At 34.9% G+C, this 13,696-nt stretch overlaps 1 protein-coding gene across 1 annotated transcript; it reads left to right on the plus strand.

The window, feature by feature from the left end:
* The first annotated feature begins 1,482 nt into the window (after positions 1–1,482).
* On the plus strand, positions 1,483–13,070 carry LOC107832126 (uncharacterized). Its single transcript, XM_075230385.1, has 11 exons — positions 1,483–3,057; positions 3,816–3,929; positions 4,030–4,062; positions 4,188–4,365; positions 4,445–4,626; positions 10,495–10,631; positions 10,878–10,973; positions 11,332–11,401; positions 11,491–11,565; positions 11,642–11,687; positions 12,579–13,070. Exons 1-11 carry the CDS (start codon positions 1,534–1,536, stop codon positions 12,635–12,637), a joined length of 2,514 nt encoding a protein of 837 aa, XP_075086486.1. The 5' UTR covers positions 1,483–1,533; the 3' UTR covers positions 12,638–13,070.
* The last annotated feature ends 626 nt before the right edge of the window (positions 13,071–13,696 follow it).

Consider the following 13,696-nt stretch of genomic DNA (forward strand, 5'->3'; position numbering starts at 1 on the left):
CAAAAATGCGGAAAACTATTTTTGAGCCCCGTAAAATTCATTTTTCAAGAAACAGACCAACTTTGGTCGATTTTTCATTTAAAATAAATTAAAATTAATGTTAAAAAAACCAACCACAATCGATTTGTTAATTCGGCAGGTCATTTTAACAAACCTACCGAATTCGGTCGGTAATTTTATTTTTTAATAAAACCGACCGACATTGATCGGTTATTTTCGTGCGAAAATACAATTAAAGAGTATAAATAAAATAAAAGACAGTTTTAAAATAAAATGCACTAATGGTCTAGTGGTAGAATAGTATCCTGCCACAGTATAGACCCCGATTCGATTCCCAGATGGTGTACTTTTTAATTACATAATTAAAATACTGACTGACTTTGGTCGGAAAAAACCGACCAACTTTGGTCGATTTTTTCGGCAATTTTTTTTTTGAATTTAATTGACCGACCATAGTTGGTCGATATGCTCTTCTAACCTTCAAAATACCGACCACACGTTAATGATCGCATTTTGGACGGTTATTGGCCATTACCGACCTACTTTGGTCATTTTTTTGGACGATTTTTCCCGAATTTCTAGTAGTGCTCCAAGGAATAAGGTCTTTTTTACTTCCGGTCACATCAAATTGAGTCACTAGAAAGTAGGGAGACTATTTGTATTTGGTAAAATTTAGAGTTTACATGTGGACATCTCTCGAGCAGACACGTAACAGTGATGACAGGTTTAGAGATGAGTCAGCAGTCAACTAACACCGGATACAGACATATGATCGGTATTATGTAAATTTCGGGGACACAAAGATTGGAGAAACAAATTTAAAAGCAAGACACTGGTTGAAAAAAAATAACATTAAAATGGTATATAAACTACTTATACAAATTCAACTGTCTCTTTACGGGTAAACACCATTCTAGGTACGTGCAGGGAGTTTTCGCTCCTCTATCTTGTATATATTTTGTAGTTATCATTATATATTCGTACATTTTCTAAGCAGTAAAGATGACTGTTTTAACCTAAATATAGAGTATATATTATGTGGGAAATATAGAGTATATATTATGTGGGAAACCCATATGTTTAAACGTAAATATATGCCAAGAACTCAAAAATTCAAAGGGTTGATCCTTCATAAACGTCACTACCGATGAAAGTTCTTTTTGGGCAGTTTGAAGGGATAGCAAGGTGAAATATTTTTGGCCAAAAGTTTTTGAAATTTTTTAAATGTCTTTCTTTAATAGAGTGCATAAAAACATTAGACAAATGATATGAACGGGAGGTACGAGACTTGTCCATCATTTTACCCGATGTTTTCCTAGTTCTATTCACTCTTGGTCCCACTTAGAATGTCAGCCGAAAAAAGCTGGAATATTTCAAATCTTTTTCTAGTGTTTTTCGGCAAATACTAGCTGGTGATATTCTCGTTAGTTACCAATCCTAGGTAGTATTTCTTGTCCAAAAGCTTCTTTAAAACAGAATATTCTTTGAAATTCCAATATCCAAACCAAAGTTTCCAAGAAAATTTCTGCTAAAATGGAGAGTTATTCTGCTTCTAACAGAGCGTTACAAGTTAAAAATTCGTCCTCTGTAAAGCAAAGGCGAAGCGGATATGAGCCATCTGATACAGAGACCGATTGGCAGGAAAGTCCAAGCCTGGAACTAAATACAAAGAATGTTGATATAATTATTGACACTGAATCCCAACAGCAAAATGTATTAGCTTTTGATCAAGCGAAGAACAAATATTCGAGTATAAACCCGAGAAGGCCAAGCAAATCCCCGTATAAATCGCGCAGAGATGAAGGTGATGTTCATTTTCGTCGACTTGCTCTACGTGCACAACATGTTATTACTCCATTTTCACATTCAAATGCTCGTAGAAATGTAAGTCCCTTTTCAAAATCCGAATATCGTAGACCACCTTCACATTCAAATGCTCGTAGAAATGTAAGTCCCTTTTCAAAATCCGAATATCGTAGACCACCTTCACATTCAAATGTTCGTAGAGATGTTAGTCCTTTTTCAAAATCTGAATATCGACGTAGACATAATTCAGTACATATATCCAGGAGAGAGAATTCAAAAGAGGAACATCACCTTGACAAGCAAAGCTTTTCGAGTTCAACTAGAAAGCAAAATAACATAGTACTACTAAAAAATGAGGTTGCAATCCGTGCCAAAGCAAATTATAGTCGCAGGGCTATATCCGCTCCTAGACCTGCTCTTTTTGACACGTCCAAGGATCGAAGAAGAACAGAAATAACACGATCCCCAACGTCGAGGACCTTGTCTTCTGTAGGTGAAATGAATGTAATATTAGCCAATGCAAAGATCTCAAGAGGCTCCAATATTCCAGCTGGTGTGAATAATATGTTTCAAAGCACTGAATCTATTTCACCAAGTGATGTTTTCTTTACTAAGGAATATTCAGCTTTTACCATCGAAAAAATTACCATCCCTGAAAATAGTGTCACACATAGCAAATTCAATTCAATGCCTCGGGTATCGACTGATAAAAATGTCAGTTCTGTTAATAAGACGCCCGCGAATTTCAGTCAAAATGGAAGGGGAATTTCAACTAGCACTATTGTAACAAGCAATTCCATTTCAATGCCTCAGGTATCGACTGATAGAAATGTCAGTTGTGTGAATAAAATGTCCGCAAATTTCAATCAGAGTGACAGGGGAATTATTTCATCTAGTACTATTGTGACACGAACAGCAACTACGAATCCGAGTTCTGCTATAAGTAGGCAGAGCAGTAAACTAAGTAATGCTACAACAAGGACGAGTAGAAGTGCAAAAAAATTCATAACAAATAGGAAAAAGAGTACTACTCAAACAGAAGCATGGTTTTCTTGTATAAAGAATGGATCTTGTAGAAACTCAAGAAAAGATGGATCTCCAGAAAGAGCGAGGCCGATTAATGAAGCTTTATTAATTGAGAAGGCATTTGTTGTTGAAAGTTTGAGACAATTTTGGGCTGATAAACATCAACCTGATTCATTGGAGGGATTCATTTGCAACAAGCAACAAGCTTTACTACTTAGTCATCTTGTAAGTGTCTTAACTTTCAGATTGATAAAGATGATCTAATTCCCTTTCCTGATACATGAAATATTATCAATGTACTTTCAGTTTTATGACATAGTTTGACCGGGCACGTAGACGATAAAGAATTGGTTTACACATGTTAATATTTGGAGCCTTTTTAGTCCGCTATGATCGGATAAAAAGGGCAGCTCGGTGCACGAAACATATCACGTTCACGCAAAGTCCAGGGAAGGATCACACTCCAAGAGGGTGTAATGTAGGCAGCCCACCCTAGCGCAAGCATCTGATTCCACTGTTCGAACTTGTGACCTATAGGTCATACAAAGATAATTGTACTGTTATTCCCCGTCTGTGATCGGATAAATGTAGTATAATCGAATGAATTATATATAGTTGTAGTTCTATGAAGTGTGAAACTTTTTGGGACATTAGTTGATTAAAGGAAAGTAAACAGGAAGACAATAATAAAAGAATGAGTTTTAACTTTTGTACACCAGAAATTTTGCTTTATCAGTGTGGTTTTACCTGCTGAAATAAGTTATTTTCCAAGTTTTATAGATTATGAATCCATATTTTCTGTAAACAGTTAGCTGCAATTTCCTTTTAAGTGATTTGACAATGTAGAATTTCTTCGCATTGTTGATGTATATTATTTAAACTCATAATAGTTTAAGTTCTATGCTTGACGTTGTATATAATTTTTTTTAACACAATCAAGTCACTTATATAAGTTCAATGTTTACTAACACGTTTCCTCTTAGGTTTCTTCAAATGAACCACTCCCACACATCTTGTTCAAGGGTCCTCCGGGATCTGGTAAAAGAGCATTATCGATAGCTCTTTTGCGTGAAATCTATGGCGATGCAATTTGCAATGTAAGTAAGCTTGTTTTGAAAAGATGCAACACTAGGCTACATTTTCTTTTTTGGGTTCATTACTAGAACTATCCCACCATTTTATGTTAATTTTTTGCAGATATCGCATGATCTGAAATACTTCCACATCCAGGTACATTTGGCTACAATTCCTAATGTTTAAATTTAAATGTTAATGAATTTGAACTCTTCTGATTTGTTAGTAATATGACATTGTCTCTACTTCTTAACTCTCTTCTTTCTCCTTTCTATTGACAGGAAACGAAGCCAGTTCAAGTCATTGTACCAGTAAGCTCAAGTCCTCACCATATTGAGCTCAATGTTCATTTAGAGCCCAATGCTAGATTTGCATTATTGGCTTTGGTTAAGCAAATAAGCAGTGAATTTGCACTAACCCCGGAAGTAAGCAGGATTAATATGAAGGCAGATTCCAAAGGTTCATATCAACAATACATGAAAGATTTTATCACATTGCATCACTTCAGTTTTAGCCTAATTAGATATTACATTTACAGTATTAGTTCTTTACGACGTGGATAAATCTGAGGAGAACATGCAACACTTAATAAAATGGATCATCGACTGTAATTCAGATGCTTGTAAGCTCATTCTCTTCAGTGAAAGTGATGCATCTATACTCGAGTTAGTGAGAAGTCGCTGCACGGTTATTGAAGTTGAAGCTCCAGCAACTCATGAAGTAAGTGTACAAAATTTTAATCATTATAGTATTATTTTATTTGAATCATGAATCTAGGATATTGTTAGTCATGTTTTTGTGGGACCTATTTAAAGAAAAAAAAGGAATAAAGAAAAGAAAGAGAAAATGATTTAGAAAAGGAAAAGGAAAAGCAAAAGGAATGCAAGTTGAAATCAAAGGTCAAGCATTATAGGCGGACAAAGAATGCAATGTCAAGCAATTATGGGTGTCTATGAGCAATTTGCATTTTGCAATTGTAAAAGTCAAATTTGATTGGCTGAATTGAACGAATCTTTCCCTTATAAATAGAGCCATTTAGTTTCATCTCAAATACACCAAAAAAAAATAAGAGAGAAGTATTAGAGCTGTGAGAGTAATTTATAGTCTGTGAGAAAATAGAGTGGAAATAATATTGTGGTGAGATATTTAAAATAAAGAGTGTTATTTCTTTTGAGTCGTAGTAGTCTTTTGACACTACAAAATTGTAATATTATAGTGGTATTATATTGCTTCTCTCGAGTATTGTATTTTATCCCGCTAAAAGATTTGGTGTCATTGTTACTCTCTTGTGTCATTATTATCGTGGATATTATTCCTGGACGGGATATTATTTTTTCCAACAACGCAGTATTAGAGCCATGGCGAATAATGGTCCGCTGTCTTTTCAGTACCCCCATCTCACAAAAGATAATTATGAGAAATGGTCTCTACGTATGAAAGTCATTCTTGGCTCCCAAGATGTGTGAGAAATCGTACGTAGATGATATGCAAAACCCGATAATGAGGAAGCTCTGTCTCAAAATGAAAAAGATGTCTTGGCAAAGATAAGGAAGAAGGATCAACAAGCCCTCACGCTCATCCACCAATGTTTGGATGATGCCATATTTGAGAAGGTGGTAGATGCTACCACCTCAAAGGAAGCTTGGGAGATTTTACAAAATTCTCTTCAAGGAGTTGACAAGGTGAGGAAAGTAAAACTTCAAATTCTAAGGGCTGACTTTGAAGTTTTAAAAATGAAAGAATCCGAATGCATTTCGGATTATTGTTCAAAAGTGAAGGCTATTGTAAATCAACTAAGAAGATACGGGGAGTACGTAGAAGATGTTTGTATGGTAGAAAAGATCCTTCGCACTTTAACATCTAAATTTGATTTTGTGATGTGTGCTATTGAGGAGTCTAAAGATTTAGACTCTATGATGGTAGAGCAATTGGAGGATTCTTTATAGGCCCACGAAGAAAAAATCAAAGGGAGACAAGAAGTATCATTGGAGCAACTTCTTAAAACTCACGCATCCTTTAAGGACCATGGAGGTGAAAAGAGTTATCGAGGAAACGGATGAGGATGAGGCCGTTGTGGTCATGGAAGAGGAATAAGTAACTGTAACAACTTCAACAATGAAGTTAAAATTCACCAAACATTCAGAAGTCGTGGTCGTGGACAAAGAGGAGGAAGAGGATGTGGCTACTACCAAGAAAATAATGGACAAAGGTATGACAAATCAAAAATTAAATGTTATAATTTTCATAAATTTGGACATTACTCTTGGGAATGTCGTACCAATGTAGAAGAAAAATCTAACCTTATTGACGACAAGAAAGAAAAAGATAAGTCAACGTTGTTGCTGACACTCAAGGAAGAATACATGGATGATTGTAGCTCGTCGTATTTGGACAATGGAGCAAGAAATCATATATGTGGATGCAAAGAGAAGTTTGTGAAGATCAATAAAACGGTGAGAGGTAATGTGTCTTTTGGAGATACCTCAAAGATTCAAATCGAAGGGATAGGTATGATTCTGATCTCCTGTAAAGAGGGTAGTCACAAGCTAATTCAAGATGTTTATTATGTCCCAAAATAAAAAAGTAATATTTTGAATTTGGGCCAACTTCTTGAAAAGGAATATGACTTCCACATGAAAAATATGCATCTTTGGCTTAGAGATTCAAGTGAAATTCTAATTGCTAAAGTGCATATGGCAAAGAATAAATTATTTTCTCTGAATTTTAAGACAATTAATGCAAAGTGTTTGAAGGCTAATGTGCAAGATGAATCATGGTGTTGGCACATGCGATTTGGGCACTTGAATTTTGAAGTGCTCAAATCAATGAGAGAAAAGAACATGGTGCATGGGATACCATCAATCAACTATCCCAATCAATTGTGTGAAGCTTGTCTTCTTGGAAAACATGCAAGGAGGAGTTTTCAAAATGAGGCCATGTCAAGATCAACCAAACCGCTCCAGTTTGCTCACACTGACGTGTGTGGACCAATCAATACACCTTCCTTTGGTAAAAGTAAATACTTTCTGCTTTTCATTGATGACTTTAGTAGAAAGACTTGGATTTATTTCTTGAACCAAAAATTTAAAACTTTTGCTGCGGTTAAAAATTTCAAAGTACTTGTGAAAAAGAAAGTGGCTATGAAATAAAAGCTTTAAGGTCCGATAGAGGAGGCGAATTCACTTCAAAAGAATTTAATAAATTTTGTCAGTCTCATGAAATTGGTCGCCCTATAACGGTACCTTATTCACCCCAACAAAATGGAGTTGCAGAGAGAAAGAATCGAACGATTCTTAATATGGCTAGATGTATGTTGAAAGCTAAAAGTATGCCCAAGGAATTTTGGGCCGAAACTGTTTCTTATGCAGTTTATTTGAACAACAGGTCTCCAACAAGGAATGTTAGAGATCAAACCCCTCAAGAAGCATGGAGTGGAAGAAAGCCAAAGTGTCAAGCACTTGAGAATCTTTGGGAGCATAGCCTATGCTCATGTGCCACATTAAGGGAGAGAGAAGCTTGACGATCGAAGTGTCAAGCATGTGTTTGTTGGCTATGATACAAGTTTAAAAGGTTACAAGCTATACAACCCAAGTAGCGGCAAGGTGGTGGTGAGTCGTGATGTTAAATTTGATGAAGAATTGACATGGAATTGGGAAGCTCAGGAAGAAACTTCATAAGATTTTCTTCCATACTTTGGTAATGAAGAAGAACCGGAGCAGTGGAACTTGTGCAGGATACAACTCCACCTCCTTCTCCAACTAATGTTGCATCTCCTTCTTCTCAACAAAGTTCAAATAAGCAACCGCAAAGGACAAGGAGTTTTCAAGAGCTCTATGATGGCACGAAAAAAGTTACTAATTTTGATTTTTTATATTGTCTCTTTGCTGATAGTGAATCAATAAACTTTGATGAAACTGTTACAGACAAAATGTGAAGACAAGCCATGGAGGAGGAAATCGAGTCAATAGAGAAGAATAATACTTGGGAGTTAACAACTCTTCCCAAGTGTCATCGCGCAATTGGAGTAAAATGGGTATACAAGACAAAGAAGAATGCTGATGGAGATATGAAGAGATACAAGGTACGACTTGTGGCTAAAGGCTACAAGCAAAGGCAAGGCATTGACTATGAAGAAGTCTATGCAGTTGTTGCCCGCATGGAGATAATTCGTTTGCTCATCTCTTTGGCGGTGCAAATGAAGTGGAAGATCCATCAACTAGACGTCAAATCAGCCTTCTTAAATGGCTATCTTGAAGAAGAGTCTATGTTGAACAACCATTGGGCTTTGTGGTCAAAAACCATTAAGATAAAGTGTTGCGGTTGAAAAAAACTTTATATGGATTAAAGCAAGCCCCATGAGTATGGAATAGTTGCATCGACAAGTATTTTCAAGACATTGGGTATACTCATTGTCTCGATGAATATGCTCTTTATCTTAAAGTTCATACTATTGGAGATATCTTGCTTGTTTGTCTTCATGTTGATGATCTTATTTTCACGGGTAATAATCCAAGTTTGTTTGAAGCTTTTAAGAAAGATATGTCCTGTGAGTTCGAGATGACAGACGTAGGGCTCATGTCATATTACCTGGGCCTAGAAATGAAGCAGATGGAGAATGGAATTTTATCTCTCAAGAAAGCTATGCAAAAGAGATATTGAAAAAATTCAACATGTTCGATTGTAACCCCGTGAACACACCGATGGAGAGTGGAGTAAAATTATCCAAGTTTGATGAAGGAGAAAAAGTGAATCCCATATTTTTTAAAAGCCTTTTTGGGAAGTTTGAGGTACTTGACTTGTACCAGGCTAGATATACTCTTTGCAGTTGGAGTAGTAAGTCGCTTCATGGAAGCTCCTACCACCACTCACTTGAAGGTCACTAGAAGAATTTTTCGTTACCTAAAAGGTACGATCGACTATGAGTTATTTTATTCTTCTTCTAATGATTTCAACCTTATGGGATTTTGTGATAGTGATTATGCGGTAGATATTGATGATAGAAAAAGCACAAGTGGTTTTGTATTTTTCTTGGGTGATTCTGTTATTTCTTGGAGTTCAAAAAAAAGTCCAATGTTACTCTCTCGACCTGTGAAGTCGAATATGTAACAGCAATGTCATGTACCTGTCATGCTATTTGGCTGAGAAGATTATTAAAGGAGCTCAATTTGCCATAAATTGAAGCTATGGAGATTTGTATTGACAACAAATCCGCACATGCACTTGCCAAGAATCCGGTGTATCATGATCGAAGCAAGCATATAGATACAAGTTATCACTTCATCAGAGAATGCATTGCCAAGAAGGAAGTCGAGCTTAAATATGTGAAGTCCCATGATCAAGTTGCAGATATATTTACCAAACCTCTCAAGTTTGAAGATTTCGAGAGATTGAGATCAAATCTTAGAATGAAGAAGAAAAATCAAAATTAAGGGGAAAATTTGTGGGACCTATTTAAATACAAAAGGAATAAAGAAAAGAAAGAGAAAATGATTTAGAAAAGCAAAAGCAAAAGGAATGCAAGTTAAAATTAAAGGTCAAGCATTGTAGGCACACAAGAAATGCAATGTCAAGCAATTGTGGGCGCCTGTGAGTAATTTGCATTTTGCAATTGCAAAAGTCAAATTTGATTGACTGAATTAGACGAATCATTCTCTTATAAATAGAGTCATTCAGTTTCATCTCAAATACACCACAAAAAAAAAAAAAGTATTAGAGCTGTGCGAGTAATTTATAATCTGTGAGAAAATAGAGTGGGAGTAATATTGTGGTGAGATATTTAAAATAAAGAGTGTTATTTCTTTTGAGTCGTAGTAATTTTTTGACACTACAAAGTTATAATATTATAGTGATATTATATTGCTCTTCTTGGGTATTGTATTTTACCCCGTTAAATGATTTGGTATCATTGTTACTCTCTTGTATCATTATTATCGTGGATATTATTTTTCCCTAACAGTTTTGTACACTACTTAAGAGCATTTAGGCCAAATTAGAGACGAGAATCATGCGTACGTTTTGACTACAGGTTTAATATTAACCTATATAGCAACTACTTGGGGCCAATGTTTGTGGCAAATTAGTAGCTCTTAATGTAGTGGCAGCTCTCTGTTCCAACCTGATGTGTAGCCTACAATAGGACTGCATTTGTTTTCACCAATTTTTTCATTCAAAAGAGTAATATATTATATACTAAGTAACATCAGCACATAGCGTAGTACTTCTCAAATACATAATTCCTAATCTGTCTGCCTCCAAAACATCAAAACAAACATAGGAGGAACTACAAAATGCAATATTCTAGCACAAATGTAAAGAGTAGCACCTTATAAAGTTTCTATTTCATACTAAAAGAGTAGTTATGATAATATCGTGTCCAAATGTAACCTGAACTCTCCCTAAAACGAGCTAACACAAGCTGGAATTATTGTGCTTGCCAACTTATTTTCTACATACTCAGGCTTTCTTATCAATTTCTGTTGTTTCTGCTCTTTGTTTACACTAGAAGAGCTTGTTGAATTTCGAGGGATACACGCCTTAAGCTTTAACCATAATCACATCTACTCATTACGTTTTCTTTGCTTTGGGTAGATTGTGGAAGTTCTCATTGAGATATCAAGAAAAGAAGACCTTGAACTATCTAGGGGCTTTGCTGCTAAAATAGCTACAAAATCAAAGCAAAACATGAGAAGAGCAATAATGGCTCTTGAAGCCTGCAAAGCACACAAGTAAGACTATTATTAACGCACAATCTGCTTGCTAGGTTATGTATTAGTGATAGGGAAATCTACACTGTATAGTCTCCCCCAAAATAATAGCCGACAAATGTATATTATTTGTATATAAAAGTGTAATATACATATTTTATACATTATCGATGTATATTTATTATATATTTGGCTAGCGGCTATAATTGGTTTTAGCCGATCGGGAAAATGTGTTAAAAGCACTTAATTATACCCTCACTTATACAGCTATCCTTTTGCTGAGGATCAACCAATTTCAGTAGGATGGGAAGAATCTGTACTAGAACTTGCAGCGGAAATTCTAACTGATCCAACTCCAACAAGGTATTAGTTTCTTTCTTGTTTTATCTTTTTCTCCCTTCTTTTTGTTTGTTAGGAAATTCTTGTTCCATTAAACCGAACATATTGGTAATCAGGAACTTGGATATTCATCTTACGCATTAAGGGGCAATTTCAGACTCATTTTAACAAAATAAATAGTCTTGTTTTATGTTTTTTTCTAGACAGAGGCGGATCTAGAATTAATTTAAAATTTATGAGTTTTGGTGCCCCCTTGCTTGTCACCGAACTCATAACCCATTTATGCTATTAGGTTCACAGTTTATTATATGTACTTATTTAGTGAATTTCATAACCCATTTATGGAAATATTGAAATTCACAGTGTGTATTGGTTTGATCAGGTTATTTTCTATTCGGGGCAAGTTCCAAAAACTCCTAGTCGAGTTTGTGCACCCAAAACTTATACTCCTGGTAAAATACATATAGTTTTATATATGTTGAAGATGTAGCATATAACGAATTTCCATGACATGATTCTGATTTTTGTTCAATGCACACAGAAACTTGTTGAACAATTCCTTAAGAGGGTTGATGGAGGTTTAAAAAGGGAAATATATTATTGGCATGCTTATTATGTAAGTTCTACCCCTTTATTTTTCAATTTTTATTTGAGAAAAACTAATATATGGAGTAACCCAAGGCCATTTTCAGGACAAAAGACTCCCAATTGGAACAAGCGCTCTCTTAAAATTAGAAGGTAACTTTTTAATTTCTTACTTATTCATACTTTTCTAGAAAATGAAGATAATCTTACATACATTTTTTGCACGATTCTCCATTCTTAATTTACATTGTTTAGTTATGAGTTCTGAAAATATAAGAATAACATACTTGAAATTCAAACATGCGACCTACTAAAGCAATTTTTGAGCCACATTTACCGTTGTAACTAGAAGTTTCCTAATATTAAGAGGATTCAAAATTTATGTATAAACAAGAAAATTTGACCTTACCTTATTTTGCCGATAAGGGGATTCAATTGAACTCCCTTCGGACCATATAGCTTCGTCTCTGGTAGCAGGGGATCTAAAACTCGAGAGCAAGGAAAACTAAATCTTATTCTTCTGTTAACTCAATTTTATATGTATTTTAAATATGGACGGGTTGGATATTTTATCCGTTTTTGTTAATCCATTTTCGACCCGCCCATCCACCCGCCCATTTTCTACCTAGAATGGTCTGTTAATGCTAATCATCTGGTATGCTCAAATAGCATCAATTTTAGTACCATTTATAATTTGGTGGTGTTATATGATAAAGATGTTGAGATTGTTATCCATTTGTGTAAATAACAGTATAGTCAACTTGATTTCAACCCAATATATAACATGATCACGTTCTGTTAAATAAATCAGTTGGGTGAACCATTATATATACAGGAGAAGCTCAACAATAACATCTTGATGATTAAACACCTAATAGATTAATCATTTTCACGATCTCTTATTCGGAACTTACTGAGTTTAAATTTTGAATTCACCTCCGTATATAAATAATGGTATGCATAGAACTCTGGATACTGATTATCTTATTATTACCTTCTTCTTACCTACGTTAATGTTTATGGGATTTATATCTATGGTTGCAGAATTTGTAGCCAAAATTATGAGCATATACAGGAAACGATCGGGCAACATTCAGCAGTAAAATTGTGCCAAGTCAGACTAAAGGAGGCTAAAATTGGTTAAAGTGCAATAATTCTGTCCTTTTCAATTGCAAATATTTGATGGTATTAAAAAGCCCCTGGTTGAAGCCTTCTGGAGTTTCTGCAGTAAAATTGATGTGTATGATTACAGAAGCGGATCTAGGATTTTAAGTTTATAGGTTCCTATAATAATATCAAAATAATAACCAACGAACTAGCTTTCAAGCTAAATATTCTTATACATTTAAAAAACTTTTAGTACAAATACAAGGTTGAGCCAAAAGTCATTGTGTTCATGTGACCCTGTAACCTTTGCACTAGTTCCGCTCCTGTTAGCCCTTGTAAATGTGTAATCTGGTACGAATGTGATTATGGACACCAATCAAATCTGTAAAACATACAATATTACCATGATAGTATAAACTATAGTTTGCTTGTTATATTGTTATCGAGTTAAATTTCATATAGTCAAGTTGAATGTATATGTTAAAGGTAGTGGTGCACCCTATATACGTTATCAAAATTCTGGATCCGTCACTGTTTTGCCGGCCGGACTTTGGGTAGAATAAGTAATCCCTTTAAATTGTACTTGAATTGAAAACCCATATCTGTCAGCTTCTTTGATGAAAAACTAGCGACGGGCAAGTCCTTATCAATGTCCTTAAACCTGTCAATTCCCCAAGATTGTGATCAAGCCATGTTCACATTTTCTTTGTACAAATACTAATGAGCTCATTATTTTGGTTATACATCATTTGAGAACAAGGAATTTGTAATTCTGTTTTTTTTACTCAGACTTAATATATGTTTATCCCAACCAATGAATACGTAATATAATGTAGCTTCACATACATAGGTTAAAATAATATGGGCAAGCCAGTTTTTGAACTTAGTGATCGAAAAATAGTCAGCATTTACAAAGTAATTGAAAAATAGCCACTATTTTATAAGGAGATAAAATCTAGACAAAAATACCCTAGCTAAAACACAGAAAGTTCCAGCAAAATATGTTGTATTATGGAGTTCCTGTGTATAAACTTCTAGCATATTATGTTGGAACT

The sequence above is a fragment of the Nicotiana tabacum genome, chromosome 14 (assembly GCF_000715075.1).
Source record: "Nicotiana tabacum cultivar K326 chromosome 14, ASM71507v2, whole genome shotgun sequence".
In the NCBI taxonomy this organism is placed as follows: Eukaryota; Viridiplantae; Streptophyta; class Magnoliopsida; order Solanales; family Solanaceae; genus Nicotiana; species Nicotiana tabacum.